Raw genomic sequence first — 23,884 nt, 5'->3', positions numbered from 1 at the left:
TATATATATATATATATATATATATATATATATATATATATATATATATATATATATATATATATATACACACATTCTTTTTCATATTATTTTCCATTATGGTTTATCCCAGGATACTGAATATAGTTCCCTGTGCTATACAGTAGGACCTTGTTGTTTAGCAGATGCAATAGCTTACATCTGCTCACCCCAACCTCCCACTCCACCCCTCCCCCGACCCCCTCCCCCTTGGAAACAAGTCTAAATAAGTTATTTTTGAGAGCAGTTTTAGGTTCACAGCAAAACTGAGCATAGAGTAGAGCTTTTCCATATACTCCCTGCCCCTTCCCCACCCGACAACCTCCCCCATTATCAACATCTCCCACTAGAAGTGGTACATCTGTTACAATCGATACATCTACATCTACACGTCATCATCACCCAGGGTTCACTTTTGTGTTGTACGTGCTATGGGTCTGGACAAATGTGTAATGACAGGTATCCATCATTATAGTGTCATACAGGGTAGTTTCACCTCCCTAAAGTATCCCCTGTGCTCTGCCTGTTCATCCTTTCCACCACTGCTCCCTGGCAACCACTGATCCACTTTACAGGGATTGTTTTTTAAAAATCAATATTTAACGTCTGCAGCAATTTGCTATATACCTTTACATGCACCCAGTTGCCTCTGTAAAGATGCAGGGACAGTTCTCACTTACTTTAAAGCCACAGCTTACAATCTTGTGTCTGTTTTATAATCTTACTGACATTAAGGATTTTCTCTCTGAGCACAGTTATACAGCCGTATTTCATTCTTCCCAGCCCCGTTCACACCACCCTGCTCCCTCTTCCTAAGAATCTGATCAAATAGGTGGAGGCGGGCTGGGGAACAGTAATTTTCTTATCCAAACACCCCCCTGTAATTCTGATACACGTGATCAAAGAACCATACATTACTCTAGAAATTAGTTTTTATATTGGAGCATTTAAATACCAGTCAGCTGAGAAGCCAGAGATGGAATAGGTACCTATAGGAAGCCCTTACTTACGTGATATCAGAATTGCATAATCATAAATTTCTCTTTGGACAATAATCTATTTTCAGGAGTAAATGCAAATGAATTCCTGATACCCATAGCAATGAGATGGATGAATCTCACGGGCATCACACTGAGTGAAAGAAGCCAGAAACAAAAAATACAGTTTGTATCATTATATGAAATTTCATCATAGACAAAACTAATTGATAGCGACAGATGTCAAAATAGTGATTTCTACTCGAGGTGGGAGGTGGGTGTTGAGTGGAAAGGAGAATGAAGGAGACTTCAGAAATGGAAGAACTGTTCCGTGTCTGGATCGGGTGCTGATTACGTGGGGGATGTGCATAAAAATTCATTAAACTGTACATTTAAAATGAATGCACTTCACATGCTTTATTGTATGCATGTTATATGTCAAGAAAAAAGAAAAACGAGTGAACCCAGCTTGAGTTAAAACTGCCTGAAACCAGTGGAAATGAATACTCCAAACCCTGTAATAATTTGCTGCCTTTCTTGGTTCCAAACTCTTTTTTTTTGTCTATTATGTCAAGTATCCAAGACAAGTCTTTTGCTTTTGCAAATCCTTGTGGTGTACGGTCTTCTTACCGTTCAGCCAGAAGTTGGTTGATAGTCAGATAGGCCCACAATTTCTTGGTGAAATCAGGATCTGCATGCTTGTCTTTGGATAGAAAATCCTCCAAGCCATCCATCTCGGCCAGGGTTTCCAAGACTAACTCTGCATTAGCCTGGACAGTGGAAGGTTCAGTTGAAAGACACCAGTGGGGCAGAATTGTAGTTAATCAATTCACATTTTCCAAAGGATCTACTGTGAGTGAATCAGGGTAGCAGGCAACTGGAAGGGGAATGCAAAATAACCCAAAAGAATACACAAGAGGAAGTAAGAGCCAACCTCTAGAGTTTGGGATGGAAAAGGTCAGGATTTACACAATAGTTGGGAAGACGGCACAGATATTCTCAGGCCTTCCCTTTCGCTTTTTGCTTTTATTATACCCACATGATTCTTGGAATTCAGAGTATCAGCCTGTTAATATACAAGATGTCTCTTGTATACTAAGGGGACAATTAGTATTTTTAGAATAAGCAGATAAGTAGAAGTACCGAAGTTGCAGTGATAATACCCTGTAACTGCTCCAATTTATCAGGGTCAACTTTTCCTGCCACCACGATCTCTGAGCCTCCAAAATAGTTATGGAAACTGTTTTGAGTGACATCTGTTACTGGTGTTTGGGGATAGTTGAACTGAACGTTCCGGAGCAAGGGAGTCGAGACCTGGTTGTAGAATTTCTACAATTCATAGAAAAAAACAGAGAAATCATTATTTTCATATCACTTTATAGATCTAAAGCATTTTTCTCTGAGATTCTTCAAGTGCTTAGCAGACATCGCTCAATTTATTCTCCCAGGATCTCTGTGGAAAGCTATGGAAAATTCTCATAGTTATTCAATGAACTGAAACAGAGACGATCAAGACTTTGTTAAGAATATTACTCTTAAGAGCCCAGCATATTTTCTTTCTGTTATGACGAGCATGAAAAGCTCATGGACTCTCATAATAAGTCAGCTGGGTGGATATCCCCAAATTAGCACCTGTCTCTTACCTGTCCCCAGGTTTAAATATGGTGCCTGCTATCGATAGATGGTACCTGGTACTGACAGAGGGTGGAGTAAAGTATATTCTTCTTCTCCTTCATTTTTTCTTGTCCATTTAGTCAAAATAAACAAGTAATTGATATCCTTTATATTTAAGGAAATGTACAGGCTATAGTTTGACTTGTGTTGCATTATAGAAGTTGATTTCCAAGATGCCAATGTACTTTAAAGGGAGAACAGTGCCCATGACTATTAGGAGGACCGATGGCTTAATGGGACTGGAGAGACACAAGAAGCTGTGATGGTGTCTCCCAAGACCTGTTCAGGGAGTAGGGAACTTGGTATCCATCACCTTACCGCCTCTCATCTCACTGTTACTGCAGGTGTACAAGTGGGGGTGGGGTGCATGAGAAAGGAATAGAACACTTCCCCGATTCTTGTGACCTAATATAACTGACATAACGACAATTTTTACTTAAATTCAGCCATCTTCTTTTAGGCATCCGATATTGCTAGTTGAATGATTTTAAGTGAAGAAAAAAAAAAAGAACAGAAAAAAAAGTTACCTTGAGTTGGGCAGAAGTGTCCTGGTTTCCATAAATCCTTTGCGCGATCCCACGGTTTTCGTTGGAGAGTCTCTTCAAAAAATCATAGTCAACATCAAATCCTATCCCCAAACTGAACAAGGAGATGTTTTCTCGTATGTTCTGCTTCACGTTTTTCTGAATTTTTGACAATTTCAATTCCCCTAAAGATGATGACAGGAAGGAAAGGAGTGAGAAGCCAATGCTATCAAGATTTAGGAAAACGCATGGAGGGCAGTTTAGCAAAATTTGTCCCAATTCAAAATGCACCTATGCTTTGACTCAGTCACTCAACTTCTAGGAATGTCCCCTAGAGATGCCCTCATACATGTTGAAATGAAGGATGGACAGTGGTATATAGCAACGTTATTGGGAATAGCAACACATTAGAAGCAACTTAAATGTACACCGATAAAGGAGATGGGTTAAATTATGGTATATTCAAACTGAAATACTATGCAGTTATAAAAAAGAACATGGCAACTCTTTATGTGTTTATATTGAACGATCTCAAAGGCACATTTTTAAAGGGGAGAAAAGCAAGGTGAAGGCCAGCATATGCAGAATGCATTTGTATGCATGTATGTATGCGTGCGTATATATTTTCATGTATTTGTGTGTATATGTATATACAGTATACAGATACACACAGAATATCTCTGGAAAGACACATAAGAAACTGGTAACCAGTGACTGTCTCCCGGGACAGGAACTGGATGGTTGAGGGTCAGGAGTAAGAAACTGACAATCTTTTAAGCTTATTTCCTTAAGATTTTATTCTAAAATTGAATTTTAAAAGTCATCTGATCCAAGCACTGAATCTACAACAAATACACAACAACTGCCACTCTGCCTCGCTCTCCGTCTTCCTAGAACTCTGGGTACCTTGTCAGGATCGCATCACTGGTTCTCCTTCCACTGAGCTGTGTCACGCACAGTTAGGTACATCCTTGTCTACAAGACGGACTGCAGCGCAATCTAGCATTCACTCTCACTGGCGCTTGTCCGTGTAAAGACGCAAATGAAGCAAATGCAAATAACAGTGTAACAGAAGCAGCGAGACGGCGAGCCATTGTGTGGATAAGAAAACACACAGGATGCATCAGAGAGAAGTAACCTGTCCAGGTGCAGTGAGTACATGGGGGAAATTTGGAGAACAGTGGGAGAACAGGTCACTGCAGACTCAGAGGATACATCCTCATCACACACTCTCCACACACCACCTCGCACACCTTAGGCTGAGGAAATAAACACACTGCACTAGTATGTATCAGCAATCCTCACAGCATGTGACTCAAATTCAAGTTTCCCCACGCTGTGGAGGTGAAACTGAGGCATTCAAGAGCGTCCTCCCCCAAAACGTCCGGGGACTGCTTTAGGTGGAGTGAATGCTTCAGGGTCAAAAGAACCCTTCTTTTAGGAAGCACGGCTTTAAAATGGCTTAGACACTCAGGCAAATGCATTTGAGTTCCCATTTTGAGCAAATCACGTTCCCAAGCAACAAGAGTAAAAATATTTATCACTAAAAATGTAAATGATACTCGCCTACTGTCGGATCGCCGTCAGACACCAAAATGATCAGCGAGACGGCGTTGGGGTCCAACAGTCCCAAGTTATTGGCTTCATTCAGAATAAAGATGGCCCGCAGCAGTGCTTCGTTGATATTCGTCCCTGTGAAAGCCGGAGAATGTGCTGTTCTGTTACATACTCTTACTTTCCACAGAAACAATCACGTCTTGGGTTCAGGTTCATCTGTTTGGTGATGGCTCATGTATAGTTTATTCAGTACCCAAATCATTCGATTGCTTTCTAAATTTTGACCAGGCTGGTCCAGATCCCCCAGTGGAATAAAATATCCACTTTGTAGTCAATGGTTCCCTTAGAGATGAATTAACCCTTTCAAAGCACCAGTCATTTTGTGAACCACCAAACTGAAGTTACCTAATTCAGCCGTGCTGACATACTTGGACACTGTCCTGTAAACAATTATGTTATGATATGTGATTTTTTTCTTTTTTTTTTAATTGAAGTTTAGTTGATTTACAATGTTGTGTTAATTTCTGCTTTACAGCAAAGTGATTCAGTTATACATGTATATACATTCCTTTTTCATACTCTTTTCCATGATGGTTTATCTCAGAATATTGAATATAGTTCCCTGTGCTATACAGTAGGCCCTTGTTGTTTATCCATCCTGTATATACTAGTTTGTATCTGCTAATCCCAAACTCCCAGTCCATCCCTCCCCCACGTCCCTGTCACCCTTGGTAACCACAAGCCTGTTCTCTATGTCTGTGAGTCTGTTTCTGTTTCATAGATAAGTTCATTTGTGTCATATCTTAGTGATATTATATGGTATTTGTCTTTCTCTTGCTATGTGAGTCATAAGAAGGCTAGTGTCACTTGCTGACACCCTTTTCTGAGGTGTGTGGGATGGGGTATGGATTATGCTTTCACCATGACCATAGTATTCATAGTTGAATAATAAATGTATTATTTAAAGCAGACCACTGCAGACTGGGCAAAGACCACTGGGGTAGGGAATCATATTTCTTAAGTGAACCAAGATTTGAATCCTATGGGAGTTTCTCACTGGGCTGTGGGCTAAACCTACTTACCTCCACTGGGCTGGATTTTGTGAATGTAATTCTTGGCATCTGCAATCTGTGTTTTAGTAGCTGAGACTAAATCGTTTCTCCAGGTTCGAACATTGTGGTTGAAATCAACCATGGAGAAATGGTCTTCAGCGCGTAGATCATCCAATATGGTCTTCATCGCTTCCACCGTCTGTTTTGAGAGAGAATAGAGAAGGGTCTTAATACATAAGCTCTAAGCCTAAGATGAAATGAGGAAGACCAAGAATTCATCCTAGTCATCTTGCAAGTAGTGGCTCAAGCTATAATTTTTCCAGAAAACCGTATAAATCCACTTGAGTCAACACAGATCTACCTCTCCTGTATTCTGAACATGTATTGTCTGTATTTCGATACTTAAACTTTTACTGTCTTATTTTGTCATGCGTGACCAGTCTCACTAGCTTGACTTTAAGTTGAGGATTATGAGCCTCAGGTGGCCCCTTTGTGGTGTCTGAAAATCAAATGTATTTCTCAAGCGCATCTACTCAGCCTTCTCATCCACTACCACGTAATTATTGCTTCCTGTCTCCTTCCCCTTCAAACCACCAACACCCCCCTCTCCTGTCTCAGCTGATGACCTGGATTCCTCCTTCACTGAGAAATGCAAGCAATCAGAAGAAAACTCCCACAACTCCCACCACCATAAAATCCCACCTGCCAGTACTTGTACCCATAAACTTTTCCTCCCGCCTGGTAATGTAGAAGAACCGGTAGTTGTATTTCTGCCTAATGCAAATCCATCCACATGTGACCTAGATGGCATTCTCTCTCGTCTACTGAAGGACATGGCTCTAGCAACTGCCGTTTGCCTCTCCTGCATCTTGAATTTCCCTCTGTTGGTACATTTCCATAAACAGAGTAACATGCTATCATTTCTCATTCCTTAAAAAACCTCATAATGTACCCACTTGCCCCATTTCTCAGCTTCCCTTTGCAATAAAATTCCTTGAAAGAACTGTCTAAAATACTGTCTCCAAATCTTCTTCTGAAATACATTCCATTCAGGTTTTCACCATCATGCCTCCACTGAAACGTCGCTCGTCAAGGTTGCTGTGAGATCCGGTGGACTATTCTCATCTTATCAGACTCAATCTGAGCAGCATCTGGACCAACTGGTCACATCTCTCTCCTAATATAACCTCCTCGTCTTCTTCCAGAGCCTTGGACACTCTTGGTTTTCTTCTTCTTTCATTGGCTACTTTTTCTTAGTCTTCTTTGCTGGTTCCTCGTCTTCTCCCCAGATTATTCTAATTATTGGAATAGTGTAAGTTTGACTCTTGGTTTTCTTCTCTTATCTACACTTACTCCTTGGTGTTCTCACCTGGTCTCATGGCTGTGAATGCCTTCTACATACTGGTGGCTCCTAAGTGTCTATCTTAATATCTCACCTCTGAGCACCAGATCTGTAGAGCCAACAGCCTGCTTAACATGTTCGCTTGGGTGTGTAATAGTCATCTCAGACTTCGGTGATGAACTAAGTGCCCGACACACAGTGGGTGCTTAACAAATACTTGTTAAGTGAGGGAAGGAAGGAAGTGAGGGAAGGAAGGGAGGGAGGGAGGGGTGAAAAAACTCTTGTATTAGAGCAGTGGTTCTCAACTGAGGGTAATTTTCTCCCCAGGGGATATTTGACAATGTCTGAAGACATTTTCGATTGTCATGACTGGAAGGGTGGGTGCCACTGGCATCTAGTGGATAGAGGCCAGGGATGCTGCTAAACACCCTACAACATATAGCGTGGTCCCCACAACAAAGGAGCAGCCAGCCCAAACCGTCAGAAACACCACTGTTGAGACCTGGGTACCGGGGTAGAAGCACAGTGGGCAGGGCCATGTCTTCTCTGTCTTTTGGATCCTAGAACAGTAGTGAACACTTGGGTGGTCAGAAATGGTTGTTGAATGAGTGAATGGTTAGTTGGTGGTTCAAATTGGTTGAATGGATAGATGGATGAATAAAATAAGAAATTTCCTTGTTTGTTTAGAATTGCATCTATACCATTAACACTGAATAAGCCTATGTTGAACTCTGAACTGGAAGATGTGAGACAGGATGGCCACCCTCAAGGAATTACAGCATAATTAGAAAATAGAGGCATATAGTGATGTCAAAGTTATTCATGAACAATGGCAAGGTATTAAAGTGTTATATGCAGAAGAACCAAAAGGATATGAAGCAGAAGAGTGAGCAGAGTGAGAAGAGGTTATACTGACACGAAAGTTTTCAAAAAGGTGAGTTTTGAATAAATTTCTGCTGTTCAGAAGCCACCCAGTCTGTGTGACTTTGTTAGCAGCCTGAGCTGAGACAAGCCCTGTGGGAAGAGGCCTCGAACAATTGCATCATCAGGAGAGGATCAGAAAAGGTAGGGAGCCCCAGGTACCACTGCCCACCAGGGGTACTTACCTGTTTCATTTTTATTCCCCACATTGAGCCACTAACGTCGATGACAAAGAGGATGTTTTTGGGAATTGGGTCCATGTTCTCAGGAGCAAAGAAGTGGACAAAATATCCATTAAATACCTGGAAACCAGAACACACTTGTGAGCCAAACCATTAGCAATGTTTGGAATGTAGGAAGACGAGGGTCTGGGGGCTGAGAGAGGAGAGGGGTGCTCACAGGGGACAGGAGAGAACAGAGGCTTGGTGTCCCCCTGCTTCTCCTTTCTCCTTCCTGCTCCCACTCTGTCCTTCCCTGCGAAGGTCTGAGCCTTCTCAGCAGTTCACCTCCTAGGCTATTTCCCTCCACTCCTTCCACCCCACCCAGTCTTCATCGAGAGCCTCCGTCCCAGGCACCCTGCTCACCGACAGTGAATCAGGAAGAGTCCCTGCTCTCCTGAGGCTCGCGGGCAATGAAGGACCCAGACAAATAAAGAGGCAATTTGCAGCACAGGGTGTTAAGTCTGTGATCAGGAAAAATAAAAGGCTCCGAGAACACCCCCAGTGGCGGTGCATCTAAGTCAGACAGGGGTGTCTTCCCCAGGGAAAGGGCATCTACGCTGGACTTGAACGTGGGTTCATGAGTTTGCAGTTAGGCTGCCAGCATCAGGGTTGGACTGAGCTGGGGGGTGGGGGCCAGGCCGGGGAAGAGGCTTCCAGACAGTGCGGCCCTTGGCACACTTAGGGCTCCATAAGTGGTTCAGCACAATGAATTCAAGGAGTTAGGGCAGAGAACCCACCGGGCAGCCCATGAAGGGCCTTGATGTGCACCCTGGGGAGTCTGGGTTGTTCTAGAAGTTAATGGGAGGGGCTGGATTCCTGACCCCCCCCCTGTCTTCTCTTGTAGGTGCTAAAGACTGGCTCACCTCATTCTCTTTCCACTGCCCTTTGGTTGCTTCCCCCAGGACATTACAGTGTCCAGCTGTCAGGTGTGTAGCTGTGGACACTTCCCGACACCCCCCCATCCCTGGAGAGAAGCACAGGCTCTTGGCTACTAAGGCCTCACTACTTTAGCACAGGGAAATATGCACACACATCTAAGACGTGACAAAAGAGGAAAGGGAAATGCTCAAGAAATCTCACAGGGAACGTAATCTCTGTGCTTTCTTTGATCATCTCATTGCAAAGGGCCTTGGAAGGTTATCGAAAATTCCCATTTTGTGATTTCCTACGGTTCTTCATTCGAGGCCTGGACGTACCTTCCTGGGACAAAGGCATGAGACCCAATGACCTTTATTCAGTTATCTTGACATAAAATGCTCGGCGACACTTAGAGAAATATGCTTTTAGTCCCCTGTCTGCAGCCTTGACACTCGTCTGGGCAGCTGGGAACTACCCAGAGGCCGACGAGGTTTATTCGGGGGTGGGGGGGAAGGGGGGGTTATTCAACGAAAAACAGTTCTTTGGCTTTGGCGGGGCCATTCTCCCAGAGTCTGTTCTCACCCACCTGAAGCTCACCGACCTTCTCCTCTCTGTTCACATCATACATCACCACGAGCTCACCATCTACCGCAGTCTCAGAGCAGTTGGAACATTTTCTTTGTTGTGCTACCGTGGGCTTGAAGGTGACGTGTGCCTGGAAAGAACAGTAGTGTCACAGCCCGGTCTCGGCCCCCCTCCCTCTCCAGGTGAGGAGTTGACAGCTGCACCTTCTCGTGCACACAGGTGGAGGTCCAGGGCCATTCTGCATCCGGGCAGCATCGGTGGTCTCGTTGTTGACGGAAGGGATGGTGCCAAAGCATGTGAGGGGACGTCTAACAGCCTGCGGTGCTGCTGGCCTGGTTTCAGTCCTTTATAAGAGATTCAAAGAATTCCTCCCTTTCCCCCCATGGAAGAAACAGCTACCAGCTCTAGAAAGAGCTGCTGAAAGGTTCTTAGAGGACTTCGATCCCTCCGAAGGTGGTTACTTTTGGCCATTGAGGCAGAGAGAATTAGGCTGATATTTCTTGCTGTGATTAAGGAAAATCCACTGGGTATTATGTGAAAACTGTCTTCTTTTGGCTGCACCATGCGGCATGCAGGATCTTAGCTCCCCAACCAGGGATCAAACCCGCGTCCCCTGCAGTGGAAGCGCAGAGTCTTAACCACTGGACCAGTGGTTTTCAAGTCCCTGTGAAAACTGTCTTTTAGCTACTGCTCAAGTGAAATTACCTGGGGGAAATGGGACAGGACCTCCAAAAGGGACAGACTCTGGTCAAAATGCAATGAAACAATCCGTAATATTATTCTGTATATCCTGTGGGAGACCCTAGACTTTGCTCAGGGATCACTGTTCCTTCATATAGTTCCCTCAGCTCAGCACCTGACGGCTTTTCTATCCCCCAGAGCAGAGGAGGAGAGCAGAACCCAGGAGCCAGCGGCCACTTAGACTCTGTAACATCAATGCTTGTGGTACCTTCTGGTGTCCTTTAGATACGACGGGAACGCCATCAAAATGCCCATCAAATGTGTCCAGAACATGAAGAAATCTCATTCCCTGAGGTTCAATAATCCACACATCTACCTAGAGGTGGGAAAGAAATTACTCAAAGCATTAAAATATTTCAAGATTGAGCAAGAAGTACACTTACTAAGTCCTCTGCTGCTCTTCTCATCTTCAGGATTTCCCAAAGATGACCCAGCACAGCTCCACCATCACTTCTGCAAGTTCTTTAAATTGTGTGTGACACGATGCATCTCACCATGTGGGCTGAAGACCTTTTGGGCAAACTAGTATTCCCCTTCTATTGCTTCATTTCTCTGGGATTTAATTCCCCTTCGTCTACTCTGTTCCATTCCATTCTTATTTATTTTAAAAAATATTTATTTATTTGGCTGCACCAGGTCTTAGTTGCAGCATGAGGGATCTTTTAGTTGTGGCATGTGGGATCTAGTTTCCTGACCAGGGATCGAACCCGGGCCCCCTGCAATGGGAGCGCTGAGTCTTAACCGTTGGACCACCAGGGAAATCCCCATTCTATTCTTGTTTAGAAATAAGAATGGAATGAGAATTTTACCATGCTCCATTCATTCATCCCCTTGAATCTTCTACATCAATGGGCAAATTACAACCTGTCTGCTTCACCTTCCTATGTGTCAAATGGAGAGCAGGTCGAACTGTGCACTTCCCTGGGTTTCTTCCAGTTCTGCTCTGCCTCTTACACAAGTGGTCATGTGATGTCAATAAGATTCGAGCCAAGAAAAGAGCAGTTCAGTTCTCACGGCAAGAGGTGAAGATTACAGCAGAGGTGAGTTCAAATTGGTAGCCAATGCCCTGCCGCAGCACTGCTCTCGAGGTGAAGGGAGCTGGAGTGCAATGCGGGGAACGTGGAGCAGATGAAGACGACTACCTCAACCTCCACTGAGCTGCTATTATTTGCCACCTACTTCCATAAGCTCATCTCACTTGTAACCAAGGAATCTAAGAACGTTGTAGTACCCTTTTCACAGGTGAGAAAATTGAGGCTCAGGATAGCTTGTCCCATGTGGAAGGTCAGTGTAGTGGGTTAAATGGAGCCCCCCGCCAAGACATGTCTACATCAAATCCCTGGAAGCTGTGACTACTATCTGACCTGGAAAAGGGGTCTTTGCAGATGCAATAAAGGATCTTGAGACGAGATCATCCTGTACTACCCAATGGGCCCTAAAGTCAACGACAAGTGTTCTTACGAGAGCAAGGCAGAGGGAGACTCGAGACGCTCAGAAGACACTCAGAACAGGTCACACCCTGGTGACGTGACCAGGGGGGCAGAGATTAGAGCGATGTGGCCACAAGTCAAGGAACGCCAGCAGCTTCCAGATACCAGGAGAAGCAAGGACAGACTCTCTCTGGCAGCCTTTAGGTGCGTAGCCCTGCCAACAAGTTGATTTCAGACTTCCGTCCTCCAGAACTGTGTGAGAAGACGTTTCTGTTGTTCTCTGCCACCCAGTGTGTGGTCATTTGTTACAACAGGCCACAGGAAACTGACACAGCTAGTAAGGAAATGAGCTGGCATTGAAATCCGCAAGGAAGTGGGCTGGTTGACTCCAAACCCAGAATCCTCTCTGCACGCCACCCTGACCTGCAGTGTCGAGTGACATGGAACCCCACAAAGAGTGGGGACAGGCAGAAAGCACAGATGAGGGACAGAGCCGTAGAGGGATGGGCTCACCTCCAGGTGCTTGGCCAGTCGTCCTGGCTGCAGGTGGAGCCTGTGCTCGTAGGACCCCAGCTTCCTCCACTTCACTTCCTGGTAATGAAGTTCAAACTGCACCTTGGCTCCGGGGGCAATGTTCACTTCGGTTTTGAAGTTCTCCATATCGAGGGCTCTGCTCCTACAGGTGCAAGCCCCCCACGTGAGTCATCACAGGCAGAACCTACGCAGAGGGCAGCCGGGCTTCCCTGGGCTAGCAACCTGCCTACCGTCCAGAAGAATGAACGGTAGGTAGAGGTAACTGCAACTTCTAGATAAATTTCATTCCACCAGCCTGGAATTTTCTTCTCCTCTCCTACCTGATCTTTTTCTTCCAGAGCTTCTTACAGATTTGAGTGTCATCTGCAAAGAGCTACTAGTTATTGATCACCTATTATGTGCCAGGAACTGGACACACATATCATTGCTATTATAGCACCTCTGCAAGCTGGATCCCAATACCCTCAGTTATCAAATGATGACAGATGAGGCTCACAAAGGGTAAGTAATTGCTCCAGACCACACGGTGAGTCAATTGTACGGTAGGAACTCAAACCCAAGTTTAGATGATTCCAAAGACAGCACGCCTTTCCTCTACTGCTTTTGAGACTCGTTCTAGAGATTCTTTATATTTTGAAAGTCTTCAGAAAGAAGACATCTATTATTTCATCAAATTGAATGTGTATTTCCAGCACTAATGCCTTATTTAGTCCCATACACACCAAAAGTCCAACGTGATCATTAATCTTGAGGTGTTTATGGTTTTAAAGAGAAAACAGCAGGATTGTCAAATGAGGGAGATTTGAGCATTAAGAGAAACAATGGGTGATTAAAAAACAAATTAAACAGCTAAATAAGCAAGGTGAGACCATGCATAATCGGATCATTTGGGATCAGGGAAGTACCATGAAGAAGTGAGCTTGGGATACAGGGCAGCTGAAGAAAAAGATGAGCACGGCCGGGTACAGAGCTTAGAAGTAGAGAGTGGGGTGAGAGATCTGATGTATTTGGGTGGGGGAGGGCAGGCTACAATGCGAGCTCCGTGTTCTCTGCTGTATCCGCAGTACCTGGAGAAGTTTCTGCTGCAAATAAATATTTGTGGAATGAAGAAATAATAAATGGATGGATGATGTGGTCAAAGTGATGGGTAAAGACGGCAGAATGATACTTAAAGCACTTATTAACCTGGAGGCATGCTGGAGATGTTCCCTGGCTTGGAATTTCTCCTGTCCTTTCTCCTGGTTGAATTCTGTTAATCTCTTTGGGCTCAGCTCAAACATCGAGTCTTCTGTGATGATCTGGACCCCTGGACAGAACTGTTCACTTGGTACTTGGAACTCCCATAGGGTTTTGTACCATCTCTACATTAGCACATTATACCATTATATATTACCCCATTATATATTATATATATTACACTTACCTATATAATATATATACTGTAGGCACCTATATGGTATATATGTTATAGTCACCTATATATTATATATATTACAGTCACCTATCTGTTATATATATTACAGTCATCTGTTATATATATTATAGTCACCCATAGGTTATATATATTATAGTCACCTGTATGTTATATGTATTACAGTCACCTAAACATTATACATATTACAGTCACCTATATGATATATATATTATAGTCACCTATATGCTATATATGTTATGGTCATCCATATGTTATAGTCACCTATACACTGTCCGTTCCGTGGCCATCTCCTCCACTGGCCTGACGGTGTTTGTTGCAGTGTTGCTGTCACCTTTGACAGAGCTGGGTAGTGTTAACGTTCAGTGCATTTTTTTGAATGAATGAACACATGAATGAAATGAAAAGAACTTCAGCTAAGGGGAAATTTGGGCGTCTGGAGGAGGAGAAGGAGATGAAGAAAAGAAGATGGCAGGATCTGAGGGCGGCTTAGATACGCAGTGTGGGGATCAGTGAACATTCCTCTGACATTTCTGGTGGGAGAGGCTGCCTCTCTGAGGGTGGCGTGGCATTTCCAGTGTCTTATTTAAGACCGTAAGGGGAAAAAAATAAACAGAATCTAAACTAAGTAACTGTGCTGAAAAAGGTGCCACCCCATAAAAATAGGCCAAGAAGATCATTAAGACAAATTCCAAACCTTTCTTTCTGTGTTATGTGGTGCTGTAACAAGATCACCAATATTTTTCTTTCTTTCTTTTTTTTTGCAGTAGGCGGGCTTCTCACTGTTGTGGCCTCTCCCGTTGCGGAGCACAGGCTCCGGACACGCAGGCTCAGCGGCCATGGCTCACGGGCCCAGCCGCTCCGCGGCACGTGGGATCTTCCCGGACCGGGGCACGAACCCGTGTCCCCTGCATCGGCAGGCGGACTCTCAACAACTGCGCCACCAGGGAAGCCCCGATCACCAATATTTCTGTAGTTCCTCTCTGTACTCTGCTGGGAATCAGTGTTTAGTGACAGGACAGCCATCTACATGCAAGGCAAGCTATGTAAGGCTAACACGTGTGAGATCATCCAAAACTCATGTGTTGCAGGAGGCCTTAGGGAAACAGGAACGGAGATACCTAACTCTGCCACCTGAGGATGAGGTTCTGTGCCTTCTCGGAGGCTGGTTTTGGGGTTGAGTGGGGGCAGCAGTGGATGAGGACCCCCCCCTTACCTCACCAATCCAGCCATTTTGCCTTTTGCTCTGGCCTGCGAGTAGAGGGCTCGGCCCACCGTCTTCTCCTTAACATAACTAGTAAATGTCGTGCCATCCACAGTCCTAAAAAATGACAGAGGGCCTACAGTTGGTCCAAATAGTAGTCTTAGCGCAACAAACAAACAACAAGCCAACAACGCAACCAGGTGGACTTAATGAATTATTTAATTATCATTTTGAACCTGCAGGAAACACAGAGACGTTGCATATTTCACAGGAGTCCCTTTATCTGTTAGTGTGATTAAGAGAGGTGAGATGGGCTCCCGTCCTAAAAGCTTCCTCTTGCATATTGTAGTGTTTAAAATGTTTCTTCCTAACGTTCATAGCAGCACTATTTACAACAGCCAAGACACGGAAGCAACCTAAGTGTCCATCGACAGAGGAATGGATCAACAAGATGCTGTACATATATACAATGGAATACTACTCAGCATAAAAAAGAATAAAATAATGCCATTTGCAGCAACATGGGTGGACCTAGAGATGATCATACTAAGTGAAGTAAGTTGGACAGAGAAAGACAAATATCATATGATATCGCTCATATGTGGAATCTAAAGAAAATGATACAAATGAACTTATTTACAAAACAGAAAGAAACTCACCAACTTAAAGAACAAACCGATGGTTACCAAAGGGGAAATGTGGAAGGGGGAGAGGTAAATTAGGAGACTGGGATTATCACATACACACTAGTGCATAGAAATAGATAACCAACAAGTACCTACTGTATAGCACAGGGAACTCTACTCAATATTCTGTAATAACCTAAATGGGAAAAGAATTTGAAAAAGAATAGATGCATGTATATTGCAACTGAATCACTTAGCAGTACACCTGAAATTAACACAACATTGTAAATCAACTATACTCCAATATAAAAAATTTTTAAAATGTTTCTTCATTTTCCAGTTTTACCCTTCAGATTAAGGGTTGTTCTCTTGTGCCTCCCTTTGGAATGACAAATGTGCCTAGGATTGGTGACTGATAAGTCACTAGTTATCTGGCTGACTTTCGGTTTATAAGATCATTCTCCTGTGTGTTAAGGATCTGGGGTGGCCTGGGGGCATTACACTCTCCTGTGAGGGTGGAAAAGAGCAAGGAAAGATGAAGAAAGGTGCCTGTCAATCTCTTTGCACAGTTTGTGTTTATCTCTCCAACATCTCCCTCGGGGACCTCTGTGTGCTCATGTCACCTCTGTCTCTTAGCTGGCCGTCACCTAATCCGTCCCAATAATGGTTAGCTGGAGCAGTCGAATGACAGAATTTTAGAAGCAAAATGGAACATCTGGGCTTCAAGTGGGCAGCATCTCTCCCCAAGGAGGTATTTAAAGTGCATGGAGAAATTTTTGGCTGTTCTGATGACTGAGAAGGGCTGCTGGCATTATGGGACGACCCCAAGAGTGCTAGACATTCTGCAACGTGAGGTGGAGTTTCCTGTCCCAAATGCTAACAGCATGCTTGTCAAGCACGCTTGGTTCACCTCTGTAGGTGAGAGAAATAAGAGCCAAGGAGACAAGCGACTTGCTTGAGGTCACACACTCGCTCAGAGGCAGAGCTAGAACTGGACCCCGAGTGCCCAGGTCGGCACTATTTCCATCAAATCATGCTAAGGTTTGAAGACCAGAAAGTCTTTATGACAAAAGGAAATAATCTCTAATGGTGGAATATTTGGAACCTTGATAAATAGGCAGGAGAAGTTTTTTGACTGGAGATGGAGGTCTGTGCGGTTCATATTAAATTGTGGTGATGTAAGGAGCTATCTTCTCTGATTTATACATTCAGCCAGGAGTACAGAGAGATCAAAATAAACATATTTCACAATTCTGTCTTTCATCACCTCAAATCTTCTAAGGAATGAGATGGGGACAAAGGGAAAGAATGAAGGAAAACAGAAAGATGAGATACCTGGAATATCTAGTCATATAGTTTAAAAATAAGAATTTATTAAACTAGCTTTAATATAATTTTTTAGACAGTGTCATATAATACCACTACATAAAATCTTTTCCTTCTACATTTGCTTTTTAGAAAAGGCTGACTAAAATAATTTTTTTTGTTAATAAATTTCTCAGACAATTTGAAGGATTCAAAATCCATGAATTCCAATTCCAATAAGTCCAATTCCAAGTTACAAATTGCCTTTTGTTCCCCTCACCTTTGTTTTGTTTAGAAAATATAATTAAAATGGCTCTGCCATTTTTAGAAGCCAAAGTGCTTGGTATTTGAACCTTTTATTTTATTTATTCCTCTATTGGCAGAACAGGGAAAGTTTACCCTTGATGAATGAAGCCTCAGGGTGGGAACAATATAACTGGCCTTCACTATTTGAAAGACATTTGGGTGGTTTAAAATTTTTTTATTATGGAAATCTTTAAGTATACAAAAAAATAGAATAATGTAAGACACCTCCATGAAACCATCTCTGAGTTACACCATTATCAATACTCAGCCAACCTCCATTGTCTATACCCCCTCCTTCCACCTCATTTATTCTGAAGCCAATCTCAGATAGCTGACCATCTCATCCTTGAACACTTCAGTATGCATTTTGTAGGGAATTTTTTAAAAGTTCTTTTGTGAATAGAACTAGAGTCATTGAGTAGGAAATGGAACGGATTTCCATTAAGTGGCAGAAATAATTCTAAGCGCTGCCAACCACTGAGTGAATTGCCTTGGAAAGTAGTGAGTTTATCATCAAGGAGATATTCAAGCCAAGCCTGGGTAATGCTCACTAGTCAGCGGCTACACAGAGGAATTCAAGCACTGGACACGTGACTGGATTTAATCCGCGGTTCTCCACTTCTTTTTCCCCGTAAAGAAACATGTGATAGATGATGCTGACCTGCAACCTCCTACACACTCATATACGGTTTCCTGTAATCCAGGGCAACTCCATATATTTTTCTCTCCCCAAGTAAGTGGGAGGTTGTTACCACAGAGATAGGCTTAAGGATGCTTTAATTTATCAGAAAAGAAAAGTAAATGCTTCACAAATTCTGTTACTCTGAACAGAAGCAAAACACTGGGACCCACCCCAAGATGACTCTTGATGTCCAGGAGGTCCACAGCTCTGAAAGCAAGAACCACTGGACTAGGTGGCCATTAAGGTCCATCCTAACTGTGACGGGGTTCGATTCTTTGAGCAGAGCACATCCAGTTTCTGGTTCTGCACAGGAGTTACTCACATGGAGAAGTTGGAGATGAAGGCTCCTTTGGGAATCTGCACATCGAACACGACATCCTGAGGCTGTGGGGAGTGGTTCACCACTTTGGCCTGGATGACAGTGTTGGCCATTCGGGAAGTGATAGTAGACCGGACTTTATAGCTATAAAGAGTCACTTGATCAACATCTTCCTGTAATTGGCAAGAAAATACAACTATACTCAGAGAAAAATGACACAGAACTTCACTACCTATTCAACGCTAACATTGGTCCATTTGATTACAAACAATTCTAAGGCATCGGTAAGCATATAACTCAGGTATTACTAAGCATTCTCCTAACTTCTTGGAATACTCCTCAGGCCGAAGCCTGAGATAGCTTCTTTTTTTTTTTTTTTTTTGTCATTAGTAAACTTTAACGTGCCCTTTTCAGAACCAAACAGATCAAAGATTAAAAAAAGCAAAGTCATAAATTAAATATCAATAAAAATAAAAAAGTCAGAGGAAATATGAAATTAAAATAAATAAAATTTAATAACAAAAGGCCTGAGATATCTTGAGATGCCTTTCAAGCGCTATGAGTCTATTAAAAATGATTAAAGGTTAGAATACGAGGAGAAAATGGTTGTGGGGAAGCAAGTTTGGATTACGAAAGTGCAGGAAATAACTTCGAATGCAGGGCCAGAGGGAAGGAAGGATGCAGGACTGCAGCGTTGGAAGGGGACCTGGGCACTTCCAGCGGTACGGTGGGGTGGAAGACACATGTGGTCCCCAAAGCCCCACACTGCCACCTACCTTCTTCAACCTGATCTATTGTAATTTCACCTTCTTGCAGTCCTCTTGTCCTTTCCCAAATTAAAACAAAATATGAGAATGCTGATGGATGTGAGCAAAGAACAGAATATCTTGCAGAGGGGTTTTGATGCAGTTACTGGTCCAGTACTCGGGACCCCTAATCCCAATCCTTCTCTACTGATTTAAGGCAGTTCTAGTATCCGTATGCTCAAAGACAAAGTACTGCAAACGCACATCTTTTAGGAGGTGACTCTAAACAGTCAGGATTATGGCAGTGATGTGACCGACTAGGTTTTGCTTTTTTCTCCGAAAGGTTTTGCTTATTTCAATACTAGGTGTCATATGCCTCAACTTTGTCATCCAAGATTAAACCTTTCAACACATTAACATCCAGCCCACCTCAAGCTGAGATAAAACCCAGGCTACGTTGTTTGTCCTTCTTCCCCCCTAACCCAGAGCTTCTCACAGTTGCTGTCAGTTCAGAGCAGGAAGCCCAGGGAACCCCTTCCTCTTGATGTTTTCTTGCCACAGGAAGCTCTACTCTGAACATCTCAGGGAATCGGGCCATTTCATGTTTAAGAGTGCTTTTTCCATACTCACGGCTTTACCCTCCAAAGCTGTTAGGTGTCCTATTTTAAATCAAAACTATTCTGTTGGAATAAATACACAGTTTTTATTCCAAAAACACCTACAATGTTGTCAAAACTTGCGAAAGTAAAGAGAAGGGACATTTTCACTCCTGGGGACAGCTCTCCCGGCTGCATACAAACTGCACCCTTTCATGCTGAATTTTAGACACACTTCCAAACAGAACTGGGCAAGGGGGTATTTCGAAAGTCAGGTAAACATTCTCAGTGATGAAGACAAAGGAGGCACCCGTATTGATTTCTCGATAATAGGTAACAGAAAAGTCATTCAGACATCAATTTTTAACAAAATCAAAGTAAACTTACCATCATTTCTCCAGATTCTCCAGAAACACTCCTCTGTGAAAGGAAGTTGGATAATCATTCTTCAGAAGCATGTTGCTTATTACCTTGAAGGCAAAAACTGTTTTCTCAAAATATACTTTCTCAAAAGATATTTTTTCCTTCAGTGCTGAGCTATAATTCATTCACGGGAACCAAGACATAATTACCAAATATTCTTGAATGCTATTTTCCCACTGGTGTGTTTCTGTGAACAAATGTCTCAGTCACTGTTTGGTTGCATGCCCACCATCCTTCGATACAATGCTAAAACCTATGTTTTCAAATGAAAATGTTCAACCAAACTTAAGCTGAGTAGCACAGATCACCTTTACCCTGTCTATTTGTCTGATTGTTTTCTCAGCAGCAGAGTCTTTCTTCAAAGTCAGGCAGTGGGAAGGCACGTCTGTCTCTTCCACTAGATGAAGCTACATGGGAGCAGAGACTTGGATGCGTTTCCTCCTTGGTGTAGCCCCTGAGTCAAGCACGGTGGAAAATCCTGTACTCAACAGCTATGCTAGAGAATTACAGTAAGTCCCCTACATACGAACCTTCAAGTTGCGAACTTTTGAAGATGCGAACGTGCATTCCATCAACATCAGGCATGAGTGAAATTGCAGCTTGCCCTCCGTCTCCTACTTCTGACGGTCCTTCAGCTCTACCATCTCCCACCTCCTCTCCCTCCTCCAGGCAGTAACTCTCCTTTCCTGTTCACTCGATGCCATCCCCTTTACGCCAGCTGCTGTACTGCACTACTGTACTTTTCAAGGTACTGTACTGTAAGATTAAACATGTTTTCTTGGGACTTCCTGGTGGCGCAGTGGTTGGGAGTCCGCCTGCCAGTGCAGGGGACATGGGTTCAAGCCCTGGTCTGGGAGGATCCCACATGCCGTGGATCAACTAAGCCCATGTGCCACGACTACTGAGCCTGTGCTCTAGAGCCCATGAGCCACAACTACTGGGCCCATGTGCCACAACTACTGAAGCCCGCGCACCTAGAGCCCGTGCTCCACAAGAGAAGTCACAGCAATGAGAAGCCTACGCACCACAATGAAGACCCAACACAGCCAAAAATAATAAATAAATAAATTAATTTTAAAAATTAAACTTAAAAAAATTATTTTAAAAGTTTTATTTTTTGTGTTTGTTTTTTATGCATTATTTGTGTGAGAAGTATTATAAACCTATTACAGTAGGTTTAAAGCCGATTGTGTTAGTTGGGTACCTAGGCTAACTTTGTCACGCTTACGAACAAACTTGCTGAACGTGCTCTCAGAACGGAACTCACTCATATGTAGGGGACTTACTGTATCCACATGAATGACTGTCCTGTGGGCATGGAAAACTGACTGGCTTTAGAGTGATGGGTGAACCTTTAATGTCAGATGGATTTTAAAGTAATAATTAAGGTGTGGGACATTAGCTTTGCTTGCCTGATTTGGGGTGAGTTGAAATTTTAGGGGGTATTATGTGACATAGTGAGGCCAACGACTGCCTTTTTCTAGACTTTTTTAAATTGGAGCATGGTTTATTTATTTATTTATTTTTGGCTGCATTGGGTCTTTGTTGCTGCACACAGGCTTCTCATTGTGGTGGCTTCTCTTGTTGCAGAGCACTGGCTCTAGGCGCGCGGGCTTCAGCAGTTGTGGCTTGCTGGTTTCAGTAGTTGTGGCTCACGGGCTCTAGAGCTCAGGTTCAGCAGCTCTGGAGCACAGGCTTAGCTGCTCCGCGGTATGTGGGATCTTCTGGGACCAGGGCTCGAACCTGTGTCCCCTGCATTGGCAGGCGGATCCTTAACCACTGCGCCACCAGGGAAGCAGTGTTAGTTTAGTGTTAGTTTCAGGTGTACAGCAAAGTGATTCGGTTATACCTACATATATAACTATTCTTTTTCAGATACTTTTCCCTTATAGTTTATTACAAAATACTGAGTATAGTTCTCTGTGCTATACAGTAAGTCCTTATTGGTTATCTATTTAATTTTATTTATTTTTTGGCCGTGCTACGCGGCTTGCATGATCTTAGTTCCCCAACCAGGGATCGAACCTGTGCCCCCTGCAGTGGAAGCGTGCAGTCCTAACCACCGGACCACCAGGGATGTCCTGGTTATCTGTTTTATGTATAGTAGTGTGTATCTGTTAATCAACTTCCTAATTTATCCCTCTCCCCCTTTCCCCTTTGGTAATCCTAAGTTTGTTTTCTATGTCTGTGGGTCTTTTGGACTTTTTGAATGCAATTCCATACGATGATGTTTTCCCTTTTAGATGAAGACCCTGACATGAGGACTTGCCTATTGGGTTTTAATACTATCGGTCTACAAAAAGCCTGGACTTGCAGCAGGTCAAAAATTCATACCCGCACAAAAGATGTCATAGGTCAGCTTAGAGTTGCTTCCACAAATACCTCCTTTTTTACCACCTGGGCTCTACATGGGAGAAGCCAAACCTTTCTTGGCCCCCTGGAGAACTCACCCCATGAGTTAGAGCATTTTGTCTGTGCTGTTGCTGGCATCCGGGAGGAGACCGCCAGCATGGTCAGGTCCCCTGTGCTCTCTGAGCAACTCCCCGAGACAGTAGAGACCGTGACTAGGTAGGAGACCATGTGTGGCCCCAATAGGAAGTGTCCTAAGAGTAAATTCTTCCATACAAAGCAGTAAAACTATCCCATAATCTTAAACTTTGAAGAAAACACATAGCAATGTATTCTCTAAGGGACCAAGGTGACCATTACAGTTTGAAGATGAACAGACAGCCGTGTGGAGGCTTCCCTTTATTTCAGCTGGACAGTGTTTCCTCCAGGTGTAAAACCAGCAGACTCTTTGCTGCTAAAAAAACATGCTCTTGAGAAAATGTAGCAAAAATCATCTCAACCCTTTTCTTATTTCTTCAATCATGATCTCTTTCACTTATTTGCCCTTTTGGAACTGAGGTTTACTGTACCTGGTACCTCCGGTTCTCTGGCACAAATTGAAATTTGCCTGGGGCCAGTTCCACAAGGTCTCCATATTCTGCAAACTTAAAAAAGAATTTAGGATGTTTATTTCTATCAACAAAAAGCAGGGAGCTGGTGATAGGCATAAGGGACTGTATTCAATATATTATTTTGTCTTGTTTTCTATATCTCTGGGCAATCTCATTTTTTCAAACAATGATTTCTTTTTTTAAAATTGAAGTATAGTTGATTTACAATGTTTCAGGTGTACAGCAAAGTGATTCAGCTATACATATACATATAATCTATTCTTTTTCACTATCTTTTCCCATACAGGTTATTACAGAGTATTGAGTAGAGTTCCCTGAGCTATACATACAGTAGGTCCTTGCCATTTATCTATTTTATATATAGTAGTGTGTATCTGCTAATCCCAAATCCCTAATTTATCCTTCCCCCCTTTTCCCTTTGGAACTGTTAAGTTTGTTTTCTGTGTCTGTTACAATGATTTTTTTTTTTTCTCTCTAGTTGCAGAGAGCAGGGGTTACTCTTCATTGCAGTGTGCGGGCTTCTCATGGCGGTGGCTTCTCTTGTTGCAGAGCACGGGCTCTAGGCATGCAGGCTTCAGTAGTTGTAGTACATGGGCTCACTACTTGCAGCATGCGGGCCCTATAGCACTTGGGCTTCAGTAGTTGTGGCACATGGGCTCAGTAGTTGTGGCTTGCGGGCTCTAGAGCACAGGCTCAGTAGTTGCGGTGCACGGGTTTAGTTGCTCCGTGGCATGTGGGATCTTCCCGGACCAGGGCTCGAACCTGTGTCCCCTGCACTGGCAGGCAGATTCTTAACCACTGCGCCACCAGGGGAAGTCCCTACAATGATTTCTTTAATACATTTGTTTGCC

General features: G+C 43.3%; 2 protein-coding genes across 2 annotated transcripts in view; one reads left to right on the top strand and one right to left on the bottom strand.

Annotated features, from left to right (window-relative positions):
• The window catches only part of KIN (Kin17 DNA and RNA binding protein), a 57,504-nt gene extending 56,107 nt beyond the window's left edge, over positions 1-1,397 (top strand). The window contains exon 13 of the mRNA XM_067700849.1: positions 1,085-1,397. Within this exon, the coding sequence (XP_067556950.1) occupies positions 1,085-1,090 (6 nt within the window). The 3' untranslated portion in view covers positions 1,091-1,397. The remainder of the gene's footprint in view (positions 1-1,084) is intronic.
• ITIH2 (inter-alpha-trypsin inhibitor heavy chain 2) overlaps positions 1-23,884 on the bottom strand; it is a 37,515-nt gene that overhangs the window by 11,552 nt on the left and 2,079 nt on the right. The window contains exons 2-14 of the mRNA XM_067700824.1: positions 22,992-23,066; positions 20,038-20,070; positions 18,312-18,481; positions 15,083-15,187; positions 12,414-12,576; positions 10,679-10,786; positions 9,731-9,859; positions 8,251-8,367; positions 5,833-6,001; positions 4,760-4,885; positions 3,197-3,378; positions 2,139-2,324; positions 1,626-1,765 (exon numbers count right to left, since the gene is read on the bottom strand). Coding sequence (XP_067556925.1) covers positions 1,626-1,765; positions 2,139-2,324; positions 3,197-3,378; positions 4,760-4,885; positions 5,833-6,001; positions 8,251-8,367; positions 9,731-9,859; positions 10,679-10,786; positions 12,414-12,576; positions 15,083-15,187; positions 18,312-18,481; positions 20,038-20,070; positions 22,992-23,066 — 1,703 coding nt within the window. The remainder of the gene's footprint in view (positions 1-1,625; positions 1,766-2,138; positions 2,325-3,196; positions 3,379-4,759; positions 4,886-5,832; positions 6,002-8,250; positions 8,368-9,730; positions 9,860-10,678; positions 10,787-12,413; positions 12,577-15,082; positions 15,188-18,311; positions 18,482-20,037; positions 20,071-22,991; positions 23,067-23,884) is intronic.

Source organism: Pseudorca crassidens, chromosome 1 (genome assembly GCF_039906515.1).
Source record: "Pseudorca crassidens isolate mPseCra1 chromosome 1, mPseCra1.hap1, whole genome shotgun sequence".
NCBI classification, from domain to species: Eukaryota; Metazoa; Chordata; class Mammalia; order Artiodactyla; family Delphinidae; genus Pseudorca; species Pseudorca crassidens.
Note: the sequence above shows the minus strand (reverse complement) of the source record. Positions and strands in the feature narration are given on the sequence as shown.